The sequence below is a fragment of the Pongo abelii genome, chromosome 3 (genome assembly GCF_028885655.2).
Source record: "Pongo abelii isolate AG06213 chromosome 3, NHGRI_mPonAbe1-v2.0_pri, whole genome shotgun sequence".
NCBI classification, from domain to species: Eukaryota; Metazoa; Chordata; class Mammalia; order Primates; family Hominidae; genus Pongo; species Pongo abelii.
The window spans coordinates 35,606,384-35,626,634 of NC_071988.2; the positions used below are offsets into that span (position 1 = coordinate 35,606,384).

The 20,251-nt window shown below is 34.6% G+C and overlaps 1 protein-coding gene across 1 annotated transcript in view; it reads left to right on the plus strand.

Moving 5' to 3' along the window:
* The window catches only part of DTHD1 (death domain containing 1), a 67,059-nt gene that overhangs the window by 5,027 nt on the left and 41,781 nt on the right, over positions 1 to 20,251 (plus strand). The window contains exons 3-6 of the mRNA XM_054553816.2: positions 3,918 to 4,248; positions 7,066 to 7,245; positions 8,338 to 8,582; positions 19,710 to 19,874. Coding sequence (XP_054409791.2) covers positions 3,918 to 4,248; positions 7,066 to 7,245; positions 8,338 to 8,582; positions 19,710 to 19,874 — 921 coding nt within the window. The remainder of the gene's footprint in view (positions 1 to 3,917; positions 4,249 to 7,065; positions 7,246 to 8,337; positions 8,583 to 19,709; positions 19,875 to 20,251) is intronic.

The window sequence follows — 20,251 nt, forward strand, 5'->3', positions numbered from 1 at the left end:
AGATGTGTGTGATAAACAAAACCTCACTCAGAATGTGTTGTCAATTCCCCCGTATAGCTTTCTGAAAGAAACCTATCTCTTCCCAGCTGTCCTGGTGTATACAAAAAGGGAAAATAAGGCTAGAATAAACCAATGTGATTACAGTCATCGGTTACTTAATGATGGGGACATGTTCACAGAAATGGATGGTTGGGTGATTTTGTCAATTGTGCAAACACTGCAGAATGTGCATACACAAATCTAGATGGTATAGCCTACTGCACGCTTAGTCTATATGGTATAGCATATTGCTCCCAGGCCACAGACCTGTAAAGTATGTTACTATACGGAATACTTTAGGCAGCTATAACACAATGGTAAGTATTTGTGTATTTAAACATATCTAAACATAGAAATGGCACAGCAATAATACACTATTATAATTTTTAGGACCACTATTATATGTGCAGTCCATTTTTGACTGGTATGTCTTTATGTTCTATATACTTGTATTTTATTTTTAAAAGTTTTAATTAAAAAATTTTTTTTTCTTTTTTATTCCAATAGGTTTTAGGGGAACAGGTGATGTTTGGTTACATGAATAAGTTCTTTAGTGGTGATTTCTGAGATTTTGGTGCACCCATCACCTGAGCAGTGTACACTGTACCCAGTGTGTAGTCTTTTATCCCTCACCTCCCTCCCACCCTTTCCCCAGAGTCCCCAAAGTCTATTGTATCATTTTTATGCCTTTGCATCCTCAGAGCTCAGCTCCCACTTATAAGTGAGAAAATAAAATGTTTCTTTTTCCATTCCTGAGTAACTTCAGTTAGAGTAATGTTCTCCAATTCCATCCAGGTTGCTGTGAATGCCATTATTTCATTCCTCTTTATGGCTGAATAGTATTCCAGGGCATGATATAAATATGTATATGTAACAATTTCTTTATCCACTTGATTGATGGGCATTTGGGCTGGTTCCATATTTTTGCAATTGTGAATTGTGCTGCTATAAACATGAGTATCCATGTATCTTTTTCACATAATGACTTCTTTTCCTCTGAGTAGATACCCAGTAGTGGGATCGCTGGATTGAATGGTACTTCTACTTTTAGTTCTTTAAGGATTCTCCACACTGTTTTCCATAATGGTTTTACTAGTTTACATTCCCACCCACAGTGTAAAAGTGTTCCCTTTTCACCACATCCACGCCAACATCTTTTTTGTTTGTTTGTTTTTTGATTATGGCCATTCTTGCAGGAGTAAGGTGGTATTGCACAGTGATTTTGATTTGCATTTCCCTGATAATTAGTGATGTTGAGCATTTTTTCATATGTTTGTTGACCATTTGCATATCTTCTTTTGATAATTGTTTATACATGTCCTTAGTTCACTTTTTGATGGAATTGTTTGTTTTTTCTTCTGGATTTGTTTGAGTTTCTTGTAGATTCTGGATATTAGTCCTTTGTCGGATATATAGATTGAGAAGATTTTCTCCTACCCTGTGGGTTGTCTGTTTATGCTGCTGATTGTTTATTTTGCTGTGTAGAAGCTTTTGAGTCTAGTTAAGTTCTATATATTTTTGTTTTTATTGCATTTGCTTTTGGGTTCTTGGTCAGAAGTCTTTACTTAAGCCAATGTCTAGAAAGGTTTTTCTGATGTTATCTTTTTTATTTTATTTTATTTTGAGATGGAGTCTTGCTCTTTCACCCAGGCTGGAGTGCAGTGGCACGATCTCAGCTCACTGCAACCTCCACCTCTCAGGTTCAAGCAATTCTCCTGTTTCAGTCTTCTAAGTAGCTGGGACTACAGGCGCCCACCAGCATGCCAGATAATTTTTACATCTTTAGTAGAGATGGGATTTCACCATATTGTTCAGGCTGGTCTTGAATTCCCGACCTCCGGTGATCCTTCCACTTCAGTCTCCCAAAGTGCTGAGATTACAGGCGTGAGCCACTGTGCTGGGCCTCTGATGTTATCTTCTAGAACTTTTTATGGTTTCAGGTCTGATTTAAGGCCTTGATACATCTTGAGTTGATTCTTGTATAAGGTGAGAAATGAGGATGCAGTTTCATTCTTCCACATGTGGCTTGCCAATTATCCCAGCACCATTTGTTGAATAGGGTGTCCTTTCCTCAGTTTATGTTTTTGTAAGCTTTGCTGAAGATCAGTTGGCTGTAAGCATTTGGCTTTATTTCAGGGTTCTCTATTCTGTTCCACTGGTCTATGTGTCTATTTGTATACCAGTGCCATGCCATGTAACTGTATTTTAGTGTCTAGCCTAGATCTATTTGACTAGGGCTAAAGAGAATGGAATCATTTAAAAGTCACCTTGTTCTACTTCATCTGTCAGTTGAGAAACATAACTCCTGGAAGAAAAGTGTATTCAGATGGTTTCCAAGGCACAGAGGAGAGTCATTCCTAAAGTTATACAATGCTGGGTCACTGTATCCTCTATTAAACAATGTTTCTCGTTTTCTGAATTACTTTTATCACTATCACCAAAGAATACTCAAGCAGAACAATGTGCTGAGTCACTTTCTATTCCTTCTAACTATGAGTTTAGAATTGTAAACATAAATCAATGACCCTCTCTGCAATTTCTACATATTTTTTGGATTTCTATGTTAAATTGTACTTTAAAATTCTATTTACAAGTAATTGAAAAACGTCTAAAATCTGATTATTTTAGAGCTGGACGTTGATGCTATGTTATATATATATAGATCCTCTTATTTCTCTTCAACATTGCCGGTATTTCAATCACTTCACTGGTATAAATGAGAAGTAGTAAAAAAAGAGGTACTCAAGTTGGTAATTTTAATGTAGAAAATCAGCATTTATTGAGCATACATCTTAGGCCGACACATTATTATAAGTTTAAATGTTTTATCGCATTCAGTCTTCACACTGTTATGAATTAGATATTAGTTTCATTTTGTAATGAATAAAGTAACCAGCACTTTTGAATGATTTGAGGAATTATGATATTGTATTCAAGAGTTTGGACTTTCACATTAAAGATAGATGGAGTCAATTATCTGTTCTAAAACTTACCATCTGTGGGATCTTTAAAAGAAAGTTAAATTTTCTGAGCCTCAGTGTTTTCATCTGTAAAATAATTATGTTAGTAGCACCTACCTAATAAAATAGTTGTGAGAATAGTGTGTAGCCTAAAAGCTACTTAATAGAAAGCAGCAAAATATTAACTATTTTAATATTAATTATTAATGTGTAAGGTCAAGTAAATAGTGACTGATCTCAAATCTGAATTCAAATCTATGACTCTATAATCCTTGGCAAATTTGATGGTTAAAAAAGAGTAAAATGAATGATCAAAATAAAATTTTGGATTGATTTTTTGGGGATTATAGGTAATCTTTGCCTAATTACTATGATTAATGATAAATTTACAGTTCTTTTGTATCTTTCTCAGCTTTTCTAAAAATATATAATCATCATCATCATTTGATCTAGTGTGTTTAGACAATTCTAATACTTCATATATATGTTTACTCCCTCTCCTCACAATTGAGGAAATTATTCAAGTATTAGTACTGATTTTACCAAGAAACTTCAGCAATCTTCAGCTTCTTATTGTGGAATAATCAATTGCTTAAATAACAATAGTAACAAAAGTAATTATAGCTAATATATATAACAACTATGGTGTACCAGACATAGCTCTAATTACTTAACATGTAATGGTTCATTTAATTCAATTCATACTCCCGTGAGATAGGTATTATGTTATCATCATTTTACCATTGAGGAAACTGAGGCACAGAGAGGCTGAGGATCTTGCCCAAGGTCACAGGGTTGATCAGAACTGGAATTCACACCAAGACAATGTAGATCTAGAGTCTGTGTGCTTTTCTGCATTTAGCTGTAAAGTACATAAATCAAATAACTGGAAAAATGACATTCTTTTTCCCCCTCCAGGTATCTTGATGTGCTGAGTGATGATACTGGCCCCCAAGTGTCTTGTTATATTACAGCACCATCATATGTTCTACAACAACTAGAATGCCGGATAATAAATCACATGAGTTCTTTAATAGTGGGTGATAATGAAGAGTTAGTTAGCAACGTCGTAACTATTGAATGCTCAGATAGGGAAAAGAGACTTCCATTTCCAATAGGCATTGCAATTCCATTTACTGCACGTTACAGAGGAAATTACAGAGATATCATGGTGAAAGTGTGTGACATAAACCTTCAATCAAGTTACCTAAACCCAAATTCACTAGAAAGAATGAAGGGAGGTTATAAGGTTAGTAAATTCTTGGCTATATCTACATTTGCTGTTTGGCTCCTCTTATAAGTATCACTCAGACTAATAGATTGTAATGTAGATACAATTGCTCCACTAGTAATAAATGGAAGGATTTTTGAATTTGTGCCAGTGCATTCACAATTTATTGCCATCCATAAGGATCAAAGGATGGAAATGATTAGCCAAAGTTAGGAATGGAGAGCTTGGGTCGAACACCTACCAAATGTTATTTTTTTCACCTAGGAAACAAAACCAAAATCATGGCTTAATTACTTTTGTGCTTTAGACTAACTTCAGACCAACATTTCTAATATGATGGACCCTTGTCTAAATTTAAGAATGTTAGAATCTCCAGATGATAGTAGCTTTAATTTTTATTATTCATGGGTTGGGAAAATACATAAAAAATTTAAAAATTTGTGTGTGTGTGTGTGTATGCCTTGAGATTGTTAGTAGGTCTAGAAATGAAATTTGGTCTATACATGAGAGAAAGTATATGTGGTAGTTAAGATGTGGACTGTGGAAGAAGACTGGTTAGGTTTGAAATACAGTTTCTACACTTTCTTGCTGTGTGAACTTGGGAAAATTATGTAACCTTGCTGTGACTCAGTTACTTCATCTGAGAGATAAACATGATAATAGTGTCTACCTGGTATGGTTGTAAGAATTAAATAGATAGTAAACTTATGAAGAGAGAAGGAAGCCTAGAAACACATGTTAGTTGTTAATAAATTATCATTTTCATGTCAGACTTTAATTGTAATAACTCTGAGGCTCTGTATGATCACAAATTCATATGCTGTGAAGAGAGAATATAACAACTATTAAATTTAGTATGGAGGCCAGGTGTGGTGGCTCATGCCTGTAATCCCAGCACTTTGGGAGGCCAAGGTGGGCAAATCACCTGAGGTCGGGAGTTCGAGACCAGCCTGACCAACATGGAGAAATCCCGTCTCTACTAAAAATACAAAATTAGCTGGGCCTGGTGGTGCATGTCTATAATCCCAGCTACTCGGGAGGCTGAGGCAGGAGAATCGCTTGAATCCGGGAAGCGGAGGGTGCGGTGAGCTGAGATTGCACGCCTGCACTCCAGCCGGGGCAACAAGAGTGAAACTCTGTCTCAAAAAAATAAAAATAATAAATTTAGTATGGAGTTTGTGGAGACTAATACTTAAAGTTTTTCTTTGGGCCTCTGAACTTCTTTTTAAGCAATTAAGATATTTATCTTTTTCAGCTTTATGTAAGTTGTCATTCGATGAGGCAGGCAGGGAATAAATGTAAAAAAATTCGTATATACATGGAATTATTTATTATATATTTATATTGTGATTTTTATTTTTTCTGGGTTTCAAATAAGGTTTTATAGTTGAGTATGAAAGCTAAGCCTATTACATTTACTTACTTCAATTCTTGCAACTAATACATTTTACATTTAGTATTAGAAGTTTATAGGCTATGATAGTCTAGTCAGCATTGCCCTTGATTGGGGTGCTTACGTTTTGGCCAGTATGTGTAACTATCACAATACAAGCAAAAACTGCTTGTAGCCCACTTGTCACAAAATGGGTTTGGAAGATGTTTAGTAAATGGATAATTAAAGCAAAAAAGAGAGAGAAAGAGGAAGAGAAAGAGAGAGAGAGAGAGGGAATCATTGTCATAACAAATACAGGCATGAATTTTTATCTTTATAGTAAGAAAAACATTTTAAACTCTGGATTACTTCCAAATTTTTATGTGGATCGTATGACATTTTAAAATTCTAATTATTTAAAAACCCTTTTGGACTTTCAGTATCTATCAAATATGATCGAAGTGCACAGCAACCACCATTGGTTTCTAGAAGATCTTTCTTTTTCACCTCTCACAATTTTCCCTCTGGCCAGTTAACAATATTCACCATGCCCTGAATTTTCCCAGAGACAGATTCATTCAGTGATATTGTGAAATCTCTTCCTTAGTCAGCTTTCAAATGGGAGACTATTTTCCATTGTGATTGTCCCTGAAATGTTTTTTTGTGTGTGTGGGCATGATTATCCACTCATGCTGGGGCAGAGCCCGGCTGCTGTTTGGGGAAGTTTGAATAGACCAAATTACTTGTAAGTCTGCCTCCTCATTTTAAGCTTTGGTGATTATAGGAGAAGATCATTTTGTTTTCATTTATGTATGCAGTTCCCTTTTGTGCAATAAAAAACCTTGAGTATGTGTCTGTATATATGCATTACAAATTTGAATGTCATTGTATAAAAAGAAACACAAATATCTTAGTCATTTGCTCCCACTGCACAGAGGAGAGGCAAAGAGAAAATGACTTTATTTGGGGAACCTAAGATACTGTGAGCTATTAGAAGAAAGAATTTGCTGACAGCACAGGTGTTACAGTGTTTGAGCAAACTACACGAATAATGGAATTCCAGTCCTTAGGATTCCCTAGAACAGTGTTGAATGTTTTGGATAAAGGTCAATATTTAAAATCGATTCTCGCTAATGGAGGCTAGAATTCTAGGAACAATCATATTTGTGAAAACACTGAAAATAATTGCCCATTATTCACATAATTTTGGGGGAAGATTTAATTTAAATTTACGAAGTATGTTTATTTCTGTTTTTTATTGTGTAGTCTAAATTTGAGAAACTCTTATCTATTTCTACTTAATCTCATAAAATGACCATCCATTTTAGGCTATTGGAATCATTTTAAATTGTAGGTGATTAAATAAAGAGTGTATAGATTTTTTGACAATCCCTAGAGTCTATACAGCAAATATTTTTCAAATCGGTGCTATAGCTTATTTTAATGTTCTTTATTCTATACAGGGGACCTGTGCTTCAGTAAAAGTTTACAAATTGGGTATCTTTTCTGTTGTGTCTTGTTTAAAGAAAGAGTCGTTCACGATAACAAAGAAAGGCCTCACTCTTAAGTCAAGCATGGATTCCCGAATATCCTTAAATTACCCTCCAGGAGTTTTTACCTCTCCCGTGCTGGTGCAGTTAAAGGTAAACATATTAAAAATAGGTGAGTTCCTGCTCATAGATTTTGTGGGTCATCAGGCATGGTTCTAAACAACAAAGAAGGTACTAATATTTAATATAACAATAAATGGATTATTTTCTTATAGTTGTAATGGCCTAATATATAGTGATATCAGCGATAATGTAATGATTTTGAGCATATTAAATCTCATTAAAAATAAATCTTCTCTTTATTCGAAAGATTTTCCCAGTTAGTCTTTTGTGTTGTGTTGTTTTGTTTATGATATTTATTGGGAAAATTTATGTTGCATGGCTATGAAAGAATTGACAACAGACTTTGGAACATTCATATAATTCAAAGATTTTGATCAGCAAGGATGGCAAAAAAGAGGATAATCAATTAAAATATTTATTATAATAAATATTTGGTTATATTTAATTATGAAACAGCCATTTTCTGGGAGTAAGGATTTAATATATGCAAACACTATTTGCAAAGGGCATGTAAATGTATATTTTACAAGACTTATTTCCTCAAATAATATTCCCTGTTCATCTAGCCTCATTCCCCTCCCATGCTCTCCTCTCTATTTCTCCCAGTTGTTAATGTAAGTGGTAAGTGAAGAAGAATGATTAGGAAGAAAACATATAATAAATATCTTATTTATAGATATTTTCCACGCACTTTGAAATGTTGGAATCATCTTAGCTATTTTTTATTTTTAACCATTCTTATGTGAAAAGAAACAAGTCATGTTTTTCTAGTTTCTAAAGATCACTTGATCTAACAATAGTTCTAATTAGAAATCATTATAAAACATCTATTTTGTTTTCTAGGTCATTTTGTTGCCTGCAATTAATTCTGTTTCTTAGTTATTTATAACATAAGACAGGGAACCCAGATTTCAGAAGGACTTTGTAAAAAGGGCCCTAATACTGTGTTCTTTTATACATTATAAATATTTTATAAAATGCATTGTTGATTACAGCTAACAATGTATAGAGAAATGTATAAAACTATGCCCCATAGAATTTTCAAAAAACTGGATTAGAAATGTACCAATAGTTTGCATCTTTTCTATTAAAATATAAGAAAAAAATATATTTTTTGTTTAGATCCAACCAGTTGACCCAGCTCTGGTGGCACATTTAAAAGCACAGCAAGATACTTTCTACTCAGTCCAATCCACGAGCCCTCTGATTCACATCCAGCACCCATCAACTTATCCTTTTCAGAAGCCAGTCACTTTATTTTTACCTTGTTCTCCATACCTTGATAAAAGCAATCTTGATTCTGAGATAGATCACAAAAGAAGAGCAAGTGCCACAATAAATAGGATTACACCTTCATATTTCAATCGGTGAGTAAGTTTCTAATATTGTAAACTGGCTTAATGTCAAACAAAGAAGCTTAGATGATTAAAACTTGTAGTCAAATGTCTTGTATTTAAATTCTGTATTAAAATATTATGAAATATCTTTAATCTAGAAAGAAGATATTGTGGATCCACAAAAGGTAATAATTTTAGCTGTTATGGATCCCAAAATTCCTACAAGTATAAAGATAAAGATGGAGACAATAAGAACTCTAGCAGAAATGCATGCTGGGGTGGCGCATTTTGAAACCTTCAATCTATTCAAAGCGCTGGAAATTTAGTCAGCACAGGTAGGAGAAAGACATACCTTAGTCCAGAGGAATTATACTCAGTAAAAATGGCTAGATGCTGACAATTGAATCAGATATTATGCAAAGGGATCTCGTCTCTAGATTCAAGAAAGAGATTCAAATAGCTACCAAACTATAAAAGGTGGAAGAACATTCATTCAAGGGTAAGAAAAAAACCAAAATCCTACATGGTGTTTTAAGAAAAACAAATCAATACCAAGATTTCTAAAGAATATATATGTAAAAAACTTGTAGAAATACAAAGGAAGAGAGAGAGAGCATCATCCTGATATTTCACAGTCATTTGAATAATGAGAATTACAGTTACCTGGAGAATATTAAAGAAACCTATTTTATAAGTTTAGTTGTAGCCAGTAAACATAATTGCCAAGAAACACTAGCAGAAAATCATCAGAATAGATGAAGAAAAGATGAAAGGACAAAAGGATGTGGCATAAAGTTAACAAGCTGACATGAAAAGGGACCAAAATATGATAAGGAGTCATTTCAAAGTGCTGCAAACTAATAATTATAGGTACCATTGAAGAAGAGGCCAAGCAATCATAAAAAAAGAAACAATCAAAGGCCTAGATGAATTTGATTTTTTGATGTTGATTAAAGCCTTGAGTTAAAAGTACTGATTGGTTACTAGAAAATATTTGTGAAAAAAGATCCATACTTAGACATAACATGGCAAACTGAAATGTAGGTTTAAATAAAACATAATTCCGTAAGCATCCATTAACCAGAAACAGATTATGTAAAAAAGGAATGAAATCAGTCTGGTGTCAGTTTTATTCTTTGCAGCACTAATATCAGGAAATAGAAATGGACCAAAATCTTCAAAGTTCTCAAGTTCTCAAAGGGCAAGATTGGGAAATCAGGGTTTTCATCCTACAAACAAGTCATTTTGTTTTTGTTTTGTTTTGTTTTTAAATACAAGGGCTCTCAGAATGGAGTACTCACATGCTCTTATCTACAAAATAAGTAGATAAAATTAATAGGCTGACTTAATAAGATTCAAGATATCGAGAACAAGCAAGTATTATTCTTATTTTTAAAATTTGACACTGAGCATAAATAATATAAAAGCAAAAAAAATCAAAAGTAAAAATTTATATGAAAGAGAGATAACGGAAAGAAAACAGACAAACAAAACATCAGCATGGTGATATGTGTCTACTTTTAAGAGCAAGTGTAAGCAAGATAATATAAGTAAAATAATCCGTTATGACCATAAATATAAATGAGTTAAACATAATTTATATTATTGTCCATATTTCATAATCTTCCTTTGATATTTTTAAATACTTTATATGATGTGCTTGGGTAATTTCCTTAGGTTTATTATACACATTATTAATTTATTATCATTTGTTTAAATTGTTCATTTTATTCACTATAATTAACATTTCTAAAAGCTTAGTGCTTTGTCCAATCTGCTTCATTGTTTTACTATGCTTTATATAGTTGATCCTTAAGCAATGCAGGGGGATTAGGGGTGCCAACCACCAAGCAGTTGAAAATGTGTGTATAACTTTTGACTCCTCGAAAACTGAACTGCTTATAGCCTACAGTTGACCAGGAGAAAAGCCTTACCAATGATATAAACAGTCTATTAACACATATTTTGTAAGGTATATGTACTATATACTGCTTCTTATAATAAAATAAGCTAGAGAAAAGAAAACATTATTAAAAAATCATACAGAAGAGAAATATATTTACTATTCATTAAGTGGAAGTGGATAATCATAAAGGTTTTTATCCTTGTCATCTTCATGTTGAGTAGGCTGAGGAGGAGGAAGGGGAGGGGTTGGTCTTGCTGTCTCAGGAGTGGCAGAGGAGCAAGAAAATCTGTGTACAAGCAGACCCACAGAATTCAAACCTGTGTTGTTCAACGGCCAACTGTATTTCTTCCTTTATTCCTTTAATTATTTAAGCATACTTATTTTATGGGCTTTTTTAGATTGATTATTCTATCATCTATCTATTAACATGATGTATAACACCATATCATCTATCTAGGAGCACAGCGTAATCTTGCAGAATTTCATACTGATTCTGTTCTATGTCTCTTGCCCTTAGACATTCATTTCCAAGTATTGATTTTAATTTTTGATCAGATACAAATATCAGTTCTTCTTCTCCCTTTTCCCCCAATCTGAAGCAATTAATTTTGTGTGTGTGTGCTTCTTGACTATTTTCTTGAGCCAATAAGCAAAAGGGTTTTGGTTATTGCTAGCAATAACCAAATAACCAGAGAGTGTTATGCCTCTCTCACGGCCAGTGATGCCCTTCTGAGATTCCAGCTTCATGACTTAGTTCAACCTCCCTCCCTGTGCAGCTGGAGGTTGTATCTTATGTCTGGGAATAGATATTAAACTGTATCTCGAGCCCCTGGCACGTGTGCATGGTTGGGGTTGAGAAGAAGAGGCTGATAGGAGAAGGAGCACCCACAGAATCAATTCCTAGAGTTCCCTAAGGAAGAATGAGGATTCTTGCTTTTTAGATCCTTGAGTCCAGATCTAGGGGAGATTTCTTTTTCAGCTTTTGAGTTCATATAATTGTGTGTGTGTGTGTGCATGTGTGTGTGTGTGTTTATGTGACATTTTGTCCAGAATTCCTGTGGAGTGGGAAAATGGCTATTTGTCATCAGTTAAATTGGCCAAGTTGCTAGAATAAGCCATTTTTTTTTTGCCTTTGTACATAATCTGTCTTCTAGAAAATCTTTCCTCTGCCACATTTAACTGATATACTCTTGCCCATTCTATAAGTTCCAGTTCAATTCTTTCTTTTTCTGTCCAGATATCCTAAGCTCTCCAGGAGGAATCAAGTGCTCATTTTTTTGTGCCAACCCCATCCTTTGTACACATCCCACATTCTACTGTAGCAATAATATATATTCTCTTTTATATGTCATGACAGCACAATTGCAACATAGTAAGTGCTAAAAACATTAGGTAAATTAAATAAATTAATGAGTAAACTCGTGGAAATGTAAATTGTATTGCAAATTCATCTGCACTTTTTGACAATGTTAAATTGATACATTACAATGTGCTATGTTGTTATTAGTCTCAGACATAGTAGGTGCATTTTTTTCCATCTAGTGGAGCATAAAACAAGCAAATGAGACTCCATCTCAACTGTTTATTTAACATTCTTTAATCAAAGAATGAAAGCCAGTTGGACATTTTCTATGGAAACAGAAACACAAAAAGCAATCCATACCCCATGTAATGAAAAAGATAAAAACTATTTGAGGCCAAAGCATAGTCTGAATATTAAGAATGAAAGGTCTGTATTGTGTTGTTATATTCCTTTATGTCTGAATGATTTCTAGTGAAAGGATGAGAGTCATTTAATTATGAGCCAGAAAAGATTTCTCATAGCAGTAAAGAGGAACAATACTTTATTAAATAGGAGCTCATTACTTACTATGCAATCAATATTTTAGATAGTTAGACAGGAAAATGGTTTTTGCCCATGAAAAATGACATTTCCTACACAATGCAATTGTTTTTAAGTTGTTCAAATGTAATATGTGATTCATACCTGAGAATATTTATAAAATATATGTAAGTCACACCATATAATGAAATGGACAACTAGTAAAGCTAATATCAAACAATAAACTGATCATTATCGATAAAAGTATGCATCTCCTTAGTTGCCCCACCTTATTCCATCCCCTTTGTCCTCACCACAGTCACTCATCCCCACCAAATTTAACCACTATTCTGAAATTTTCAATTACTCTTTTGCTTTTATTATTTCTCTGTTTGATCACATATACTTATATTTGTCCTGATACATTTTCTTCTCTTCTCTGGCAGCACTCTATACATTAAAGTTGAGTCACTCTGGTTTGTTTGGGAGAGAGCATAGTTCACTAGGTATCGTCTTTGAAGACCACCTACCACATTTTATATAACATGCTAGGATGAAAATGAATTTTTTCCACTTCTTTGGAGATATTATGTCACTCTTTATTGCTGTTCTGAAGACTGCAGTGGATGCAATTTTCATAACTTTATGGGTGATCTGCTTTATTTTGCCTGCTGCTTTCAAGATCTTTTCTTTGCACTTGGTGTTTTGCATTTATCTATGATGTGTCTAGATACAAATTTTAGACTTTTTCTGAATACAATATATTGTGCTTCCTGAATAAGTGGATGTATGCCTTTTCACATTTCTGAAAAGTTCTTATGTGCTTTCTAATCAAATGCTGGCACTTCTCCATTGTATGCACTCTGTCCTTCTGAGTTTCCAAATAGGTGTGTATATGACCACCTCTTTTTAAATTCCGTATTGTTTTACTTCCCTTGTGTTTTCCATCTCCCTGTCTCTATGTGCCATATTCTGTGCAATTTATTCACATTCCAGTTTGAAATGGCAAAAATAATGCATACCTTAAAAATGTACTTTTAATCTATAATTTGAGTTTTGTTTTAGACAATTATATTTTTTATTTCTTAAAGTTCTATTTTCCCAGCTACTGGGGAGGCTGAGGTGGGAGCCCAGGAGATTGAGGCTGCAGTGAGCTGAGATCATGCCACTACACTCCAGCCTGGCTGACAGAGTGAGACCCTGTCTAAAAAAAATTTAAAAAAAAAGTTCTACTTGGCCCTTATTTAAATCTCCCAATTATCTTTAGAGTTTCTTCCTGCCTGCTTATTTTTGGGATACTGTCCTTTATTAAACTTTTCATATATAGTTGTTTTCATCTTAAATCTGCTAAGTCTAACATCTGAAGTCTTTGGGCGTGTTTATATCTGTCATCCATGGTATTTAGCTTCTAATTTGTTTGAGAACTTTTGCTTGTGAGCATGCAAACGTGGAGTTTCTTCAGGCGTAATGGAGTTGGTTTCCTCAAGGTGGCATTTGTTCCCACCTCTGCTGAGAACCATCTGCTACCTACCTGGGTCTACATTAGCCTTCTTGATAGTCTTGGTGAAGGTCTCAAGTTCACCTTTCCCACATGGCTGTGATCCCAAGGACTGACAGTGTCATGTTCTGCTCACTTGATGATTGCTTACAGTTTGATGCTCCTGCATCTACATTACAGGAAAGGTGTTTGCCATCTTAGGAATCCCCTCATTCCTGCCTGGTTGCTCCCTTAGCTGCAACCCTGACTTCACACATTTTATTTGGAGAGGAGTTTGGAAAATTTCAAAAGAATTTGTATCAAAAAATTCTTTCAAAAGTATGAAAGCCAAAAAAATATATATCCAAAAGCACATTTATCAAGATCTAGTTGTTTTACACTAGAGATTATTCTAAATTTGTTATTTATAATTCTGGATTTTGTGTATTAAATTTATGATATTTTAGAGTCTACCTAAGAAGGAAATGATAATTTTATAGATAATGAAATCACACATACTACATTTTCCTTTGTGCTTCTCGATGAGTGCTGTATTGTCAACGCAGGCAAATCTCATTTAATAGAGTAAAATTGTTTCAGTGAAACATTAAAGTAAATGCTTACTGAGAAAATAAGATTTGTTTCATGTGTTAAACTTGGAGGTAGTGTACTTAGAGTATTTTTAATTCATAAATACTGTTTTCCTTAAGAAAATGAGATTCCCTGTGAATTGGAATGCCAAGTGAGGAATAATTTAGTTTTTAAATAAAAAAGAAACTATCCTTGAAAAATTCCCAACAGTGTCTATTTCCCAGTTACAGAAACAAAATATTAAGGTGCATTGGAGCAGATTTTTTAATCTTGTGAAAAATCTTTTGAATATTGTTTATGAGGTATTTAGGCCATTTAACTGGGAAAGATGTAATTGTGCACTGTTAGGCTTGAGAAAACGCAGGCTGGAGGGTATATTGCTTTCCCTGCTAGACACCTTATATTTTGGGAACTGTACTACAATTTCTGCAAATTGCCCTTTCTATCCATGCAGATGCAATGGGAGCTTCTATGTTCATTAATATCCCTACATATAATTAAACACTTGAACTACAAGAGGCTGATCATAATTCCCTGATGCCTAATAAAAAGGGTAATTTTGGGAGTAGCTCATATCTTAGGATATAAAACTCAGGAGTTGTCAACAGACGTGATTTCTGCTGCTGGAAAAAAAATGATCATTAATCGTACTAGATAAAAAAGGAAAGATGCAGAGAAGAGAAGTAATTAGATAAAGATGATGTTCCAATTCAAGACAGAGTTTTTATCTGACACCCTCCACATTTGTCTGTTTGCCCCATTAACAATCAAGGATTACTATAATTAATTCACTTATAACTAAGTAAAATGGATTTGGGTTTCTGTTAACTGTACCCCAAAGAGTCTTAGCCAATACGTCTACTTATCTGTATACTCCTTGGTATATGAATCTTATCGTCCCTAGGGATACACAGGCAAATCTACAGAGTGAACAGAACCTCCTGAGATGAAAGAGATTGAAGTCATCACTCCCCCTTTTTTTTTTCCTGAGGTGCAACGTTATTGAAACATTTCTGTTGGGTTTAAGTGGATATTCTGTGTCAGCTGGCAAGAAAAGATAGCATAATAGAAGAAGAAATTTGAATGGATGACTAAATTTCATCCTAGGATGACCTAGGCTCATTTTTGTCCAGAAACTGGATAAAATATAAGACAGTTCTAGCACTGTGAAAATTTCTTTGAAAAAATTACTGTGTGGGCACTTTGGGGGCTAGGGTGCGTGGGTCCACTAAGGTACAGTGTCATTGGGAGCTCAAGCTCAGGGTGGAATAACTGAACCACATGTAGCATAACAGTGGAGAGAGAGTTTTCTTGTTTTTCCTTACCTTAAAAACTATTGCCAGAATAGTGGCACATGTAGGTAAATACACCAAATGAGGACATTGCATCAGATCATGGAGGATCTTCTGTTTTCAATAGCAGTGAGGCAGCAACATCAGCAAAGCAAAAGAATGTGACCATACATGAAGACTGAGGACTACTTAGATTATGTAGGGTTTTTTTCTCTGTACAATAATTGTAACTGTGACACCTTGAACTGGGTAAAGGTCCAAGGGTAGATGGACCTACAGTCAGAATGTACAGTTACATCAGGAGCGAATGTTTCTCTCAGCTGTGTGGTAGGCACTCAGGTCATTTGAAATGATATCCGACAATGATGACACCGGTTACAAATGGTCAAATTAAGGTACACAATTTGTCATAAAATATGTCAAATATTGACATAAATATGGCAATATTTATGACATAATATTAACATAAATATGACATGTTTTAAAATATGTCAAATATTTCACCACTTTAAAGACAAATAACAATACATGTAGAAATAAAAACTACCAGAAATGTATTAATATATTATAATATTTGACTTCAGGCAACGTGGCTATGTGGACTTTCTTCTTCCCTTTACTTTTCCATTTTAAATGAATTTTATAATCAACATGAATAACTTAAAGTGGGAAAATATTTGAAGTTTTTTGAATACAGCACACTATTTAAAATTAATACTTTAATGACTAAATTATACTTTTCTGAGAAAAAGTTAACCTCAAAACATTGGTGACATTCATGTTTAAATATCTATGCATCATGAATATCACAAAGAAAATATCCTGAAAGTAAAATACAATATAGAATGAGAATTTTGATGGTTTGAATGCTTGTCAAATTCTGTATCATATATTATTTTTTTCCACTGATAAAGTAGCATGACATTTTAATCAGTAGCCTCAGAGAGATTAGTACTGTCTGGGTGAGTCCCAAGCAAAATTGGTCATTTTAAAATAAACACATGTAAAAAATAAATCTTTACTATTTTTGGAACTATCACTGTGTCAGCATGTTGCCTTTTATGGAGTTTGATCAAGTGCTGTTCACTGTCAGACAATACTAGTTGTCAAACTTTGTTAATAGCATATATTAAGGAAATAGTTTAGTTGCAGAGCTGTTACCAGCTGCGAGACACAAGTATACTATCAGACTATTTAATGTGAATGTGGACTGTGCCTATTAAAGTTTAAGTTTAATCTTTATATCATTAAGGACTCTTTTAAGTGATAGGAAAGCCAATCCAAAGTGTTTAAGCAAAAAATAATTTTTGACATATGTAAATTAAAAATCTGAGGATGTATCTATCTATATATTTTTTCCTCAACCAGGAAGAACCTAGTCTCTCTTCTTCATCTCTATCTGCTTTCCTCTGTGCCAATTCCATTCTCTGACATGCTTGTTCCTCATTCTGGCAACATAGTTACATCTTTATAAGTCCAAGTTCAGTGGAAAAGAGGAAGCTTTTTCCCTATGAATATGCATAAAAGCACAGGGCCTGATTCTCACTCCAGATCTGTCACAAATCCATCACTGAATGGATCACTGGAACCGGAAGACAGATATAGCACAGATTAGCCTAGGTTATGGCATGATAGCAAAACTCTCAAATCCCAAGGGCTTAAATGACAATCTTTGCATCTGTCATGGCCATCAAAGGTAGGCTGCTTCTTGGTCATCCTCACTCTAGATAGAACAGCTACTGTTCGATTGCTATCACAGTGGCAGAAGAAAGACCTTTGGATGGACCTATATTAGCAATTAAGTCCTTGGCCTCAAAGTGACACATATTTTTTTCATTCACATCATTTACTGGAACTAGTCACTTGGCCCCACTCAACCACAGAGGCCAGGAAGTGTAACCCTGTCATGTATTCAGATCAGGGCGAAACTGGATATTCTGGTGAGCAGCATTAATGAATGACCAATGCACTATTTGGCTCAGGTTATATACCCAATGGTCCTGGGAGCAGGGACAGCCCCACTACCCTTGGGAGCCTGTCAGTCTCCACAGATAATTTAGGTTTTTGACAGAAAAAAGTGAATGAATGCTATCAGAAAAAAATTACATTGAAGTTAATTTCTAGTAAATGACCAATATTCTGGATTCAGTAAGAGTGTAACTTCCTGTGTGAATAAATTATTAACTTCCAAGGATTACAGAATTTACCATATCTGTGGTTATAACCCAACAGCATAAAAGTAAACGTTATTTTTCCCCTAAGCTCCTAATTTTAATCTAGCTGATCCCCTGAAGTAACCAATACAGAGTAAGAAATTTTCAGAGTAGACATTTTAAATCAAGTTCAGTTTCTAATCTGAATCTATGGGTCATAGGACAGGTCAACCTGTGAAAGTAATTTGGTTTTTAAGCCTGTAGCTCTAGTTCACTTCACAAATGAAGACATGAAATTCACATTCTGGTCTCCATTCTTATACCATGGTTCTGTCTCTTTGTGGAGTGTAGGTAGCATCATTAGACTAGGTATTTTTCCCCAGAGATGTTCAGTATTAGGGACTTTTCTTCCTTTAGTTGTAGGGAACAGATGTTCACTTAAACGAATTCAAGAAAAGAGTTTATTGTGAGGCCACAATAGTGAACCTCTGCTTTCTCCATCTCTAGGACTATATGGATCCTCTCCTCTTGATTTTTCTCCTTTTCTCTCTTAGCATCTATTTTTCCTTTCTGAATAATCTTTCTGCTTATTAATTTTCATTGATCAAGGTACCACAGAAACAGGACTGTGACAAGTTACAGTCCCTGGGCCACTTAGTCAAATTCCAAAGAAAAAGAATCAAATTGGCTGGCTGTTGGAAATTGATATACTGTTAGTCACATGAGCTGTGGTTGGGGAAAAGTATCACATGGTACATACAGCCAATTTCTTCAGGGCCTTTGGGTGGGGCAGGCTACACAAGAAGGAAAATTGTGCAAGAAAGCAAATTGGCTATGTCTACAGCAGAAAGCAGAGTTAGAATATTGATACTACTTATGCTCACTACAATTATAAGTGCTTTACAAATATTAATTCCTTTAATCCCATGATGTTGGTACTTGTACTAGTCCATTTTCATGCCACTGATAAAGACATACCCAAGACTGGATAATTTATAAAGAAAAAGAGGTTTAATGGACTCACAGTTCCATGTGGCTGGGGAGGCCTTGCAATCATGGTGGAAGGTGAAAGGCACGTCTTACATGGCAGAAGGCATGTCTTACATGGCAGAAGGCAAGAGAGAATCAGAGCCAAGTGAAAGGAGAGACCCCTTATAAAACCGTCATATCTCATGAGACTTATTCACTACCATGAGAAGAGTATGGGGGGAAACTGCCCCCATGATTCAATTATCTCCTACCAGGTCCCTCTCACAACACACGGGAATTATGGAAGCTACAGTTCAAAATGAGATTTGGATGGGGGCACAGCCAAACCATATCAGTACTATTATTATTTTCATATGATAGGTAAGAAAACAGATAGAAAGAAATCAAATAATTTTCCCATGGTCATACAGTTCATAACAGGCAGAGTCACCCAGGCTTTGAAACTGGGCAGTTTTTCTCCTGGGTGTGTGCTCTTCCCTTTTTTGCTATACAACCACTCTTTGCTATTCTAGAGCATCTGGGTTTACATCAGCGAGTTTATTAATGTTTTTGGGTACTCTCTTAAATCTATTTTGCCAGTTGTAGAAAGCTTGTCATTCTCCAAAGCTCATCTCAAATATTAGCATTTTCACTTTGCAAGCTTCCCAAACCTCTTGCTTCTGCTCCTAAACCACCCTGTACGTTTCTTTAATTATCACACAGGTCACCTTGTGCTGTAATCACATAATACTGTGTTACTACGTGCTTCTGTAGGGCAAGGGTTATATACTTTGCTCTCTGTATTCCTGGTGCAAAGCATAATTCCTGGCACATAGTATGTACTTAATGAATTGTTATTACATCATTCACAACGAAAGAATGAATGTATTAAATAAGATTTATACCATGTAAATTGTACCAATATCTCTTCTGTTACCATTATATAGGACAAAAAGTGCCTCCATAAGAAAACCTGGGAAAAATGCCAGTGAATGTTTGAGATTACTGGGATTCAGAAGCCAAGACAGTGGTTGGTGTGGGCTTGATGATGCTGTTGTGAAAACCATACAGAGCGGCTTGGTATCAGTTGAATTGTATGAACATTTGGAGAGGTAATACCATCAAAAACAATCAAAGTTGATGAGACTCTTTCTTGATGGTCATAATTGGTGTTTATAGAAATGGAATAATAAGATTAAATTTTTATGCTTCAAATAGAAATATTAACCATTCTTTAAAGGGTACTTAAAATGCAAACCAGAATTGACATGGATATGCTATCTGTAATTTCATTTATGATAGTTAAACAAGTACTTTTGGAAAGCACTCATAACTACAGGTTTCTGCTAACTCCAAAATAGTTTTAAAATAGCACCTTCGTTTCTGAAATACCATGGAGATAGTAATTAACTCTTCCTATTATGCATATCTCATAACTATGTATAGATAAGCGGAATTTGTTATTTCAGTGCCCTCATTTTGCTTTCTC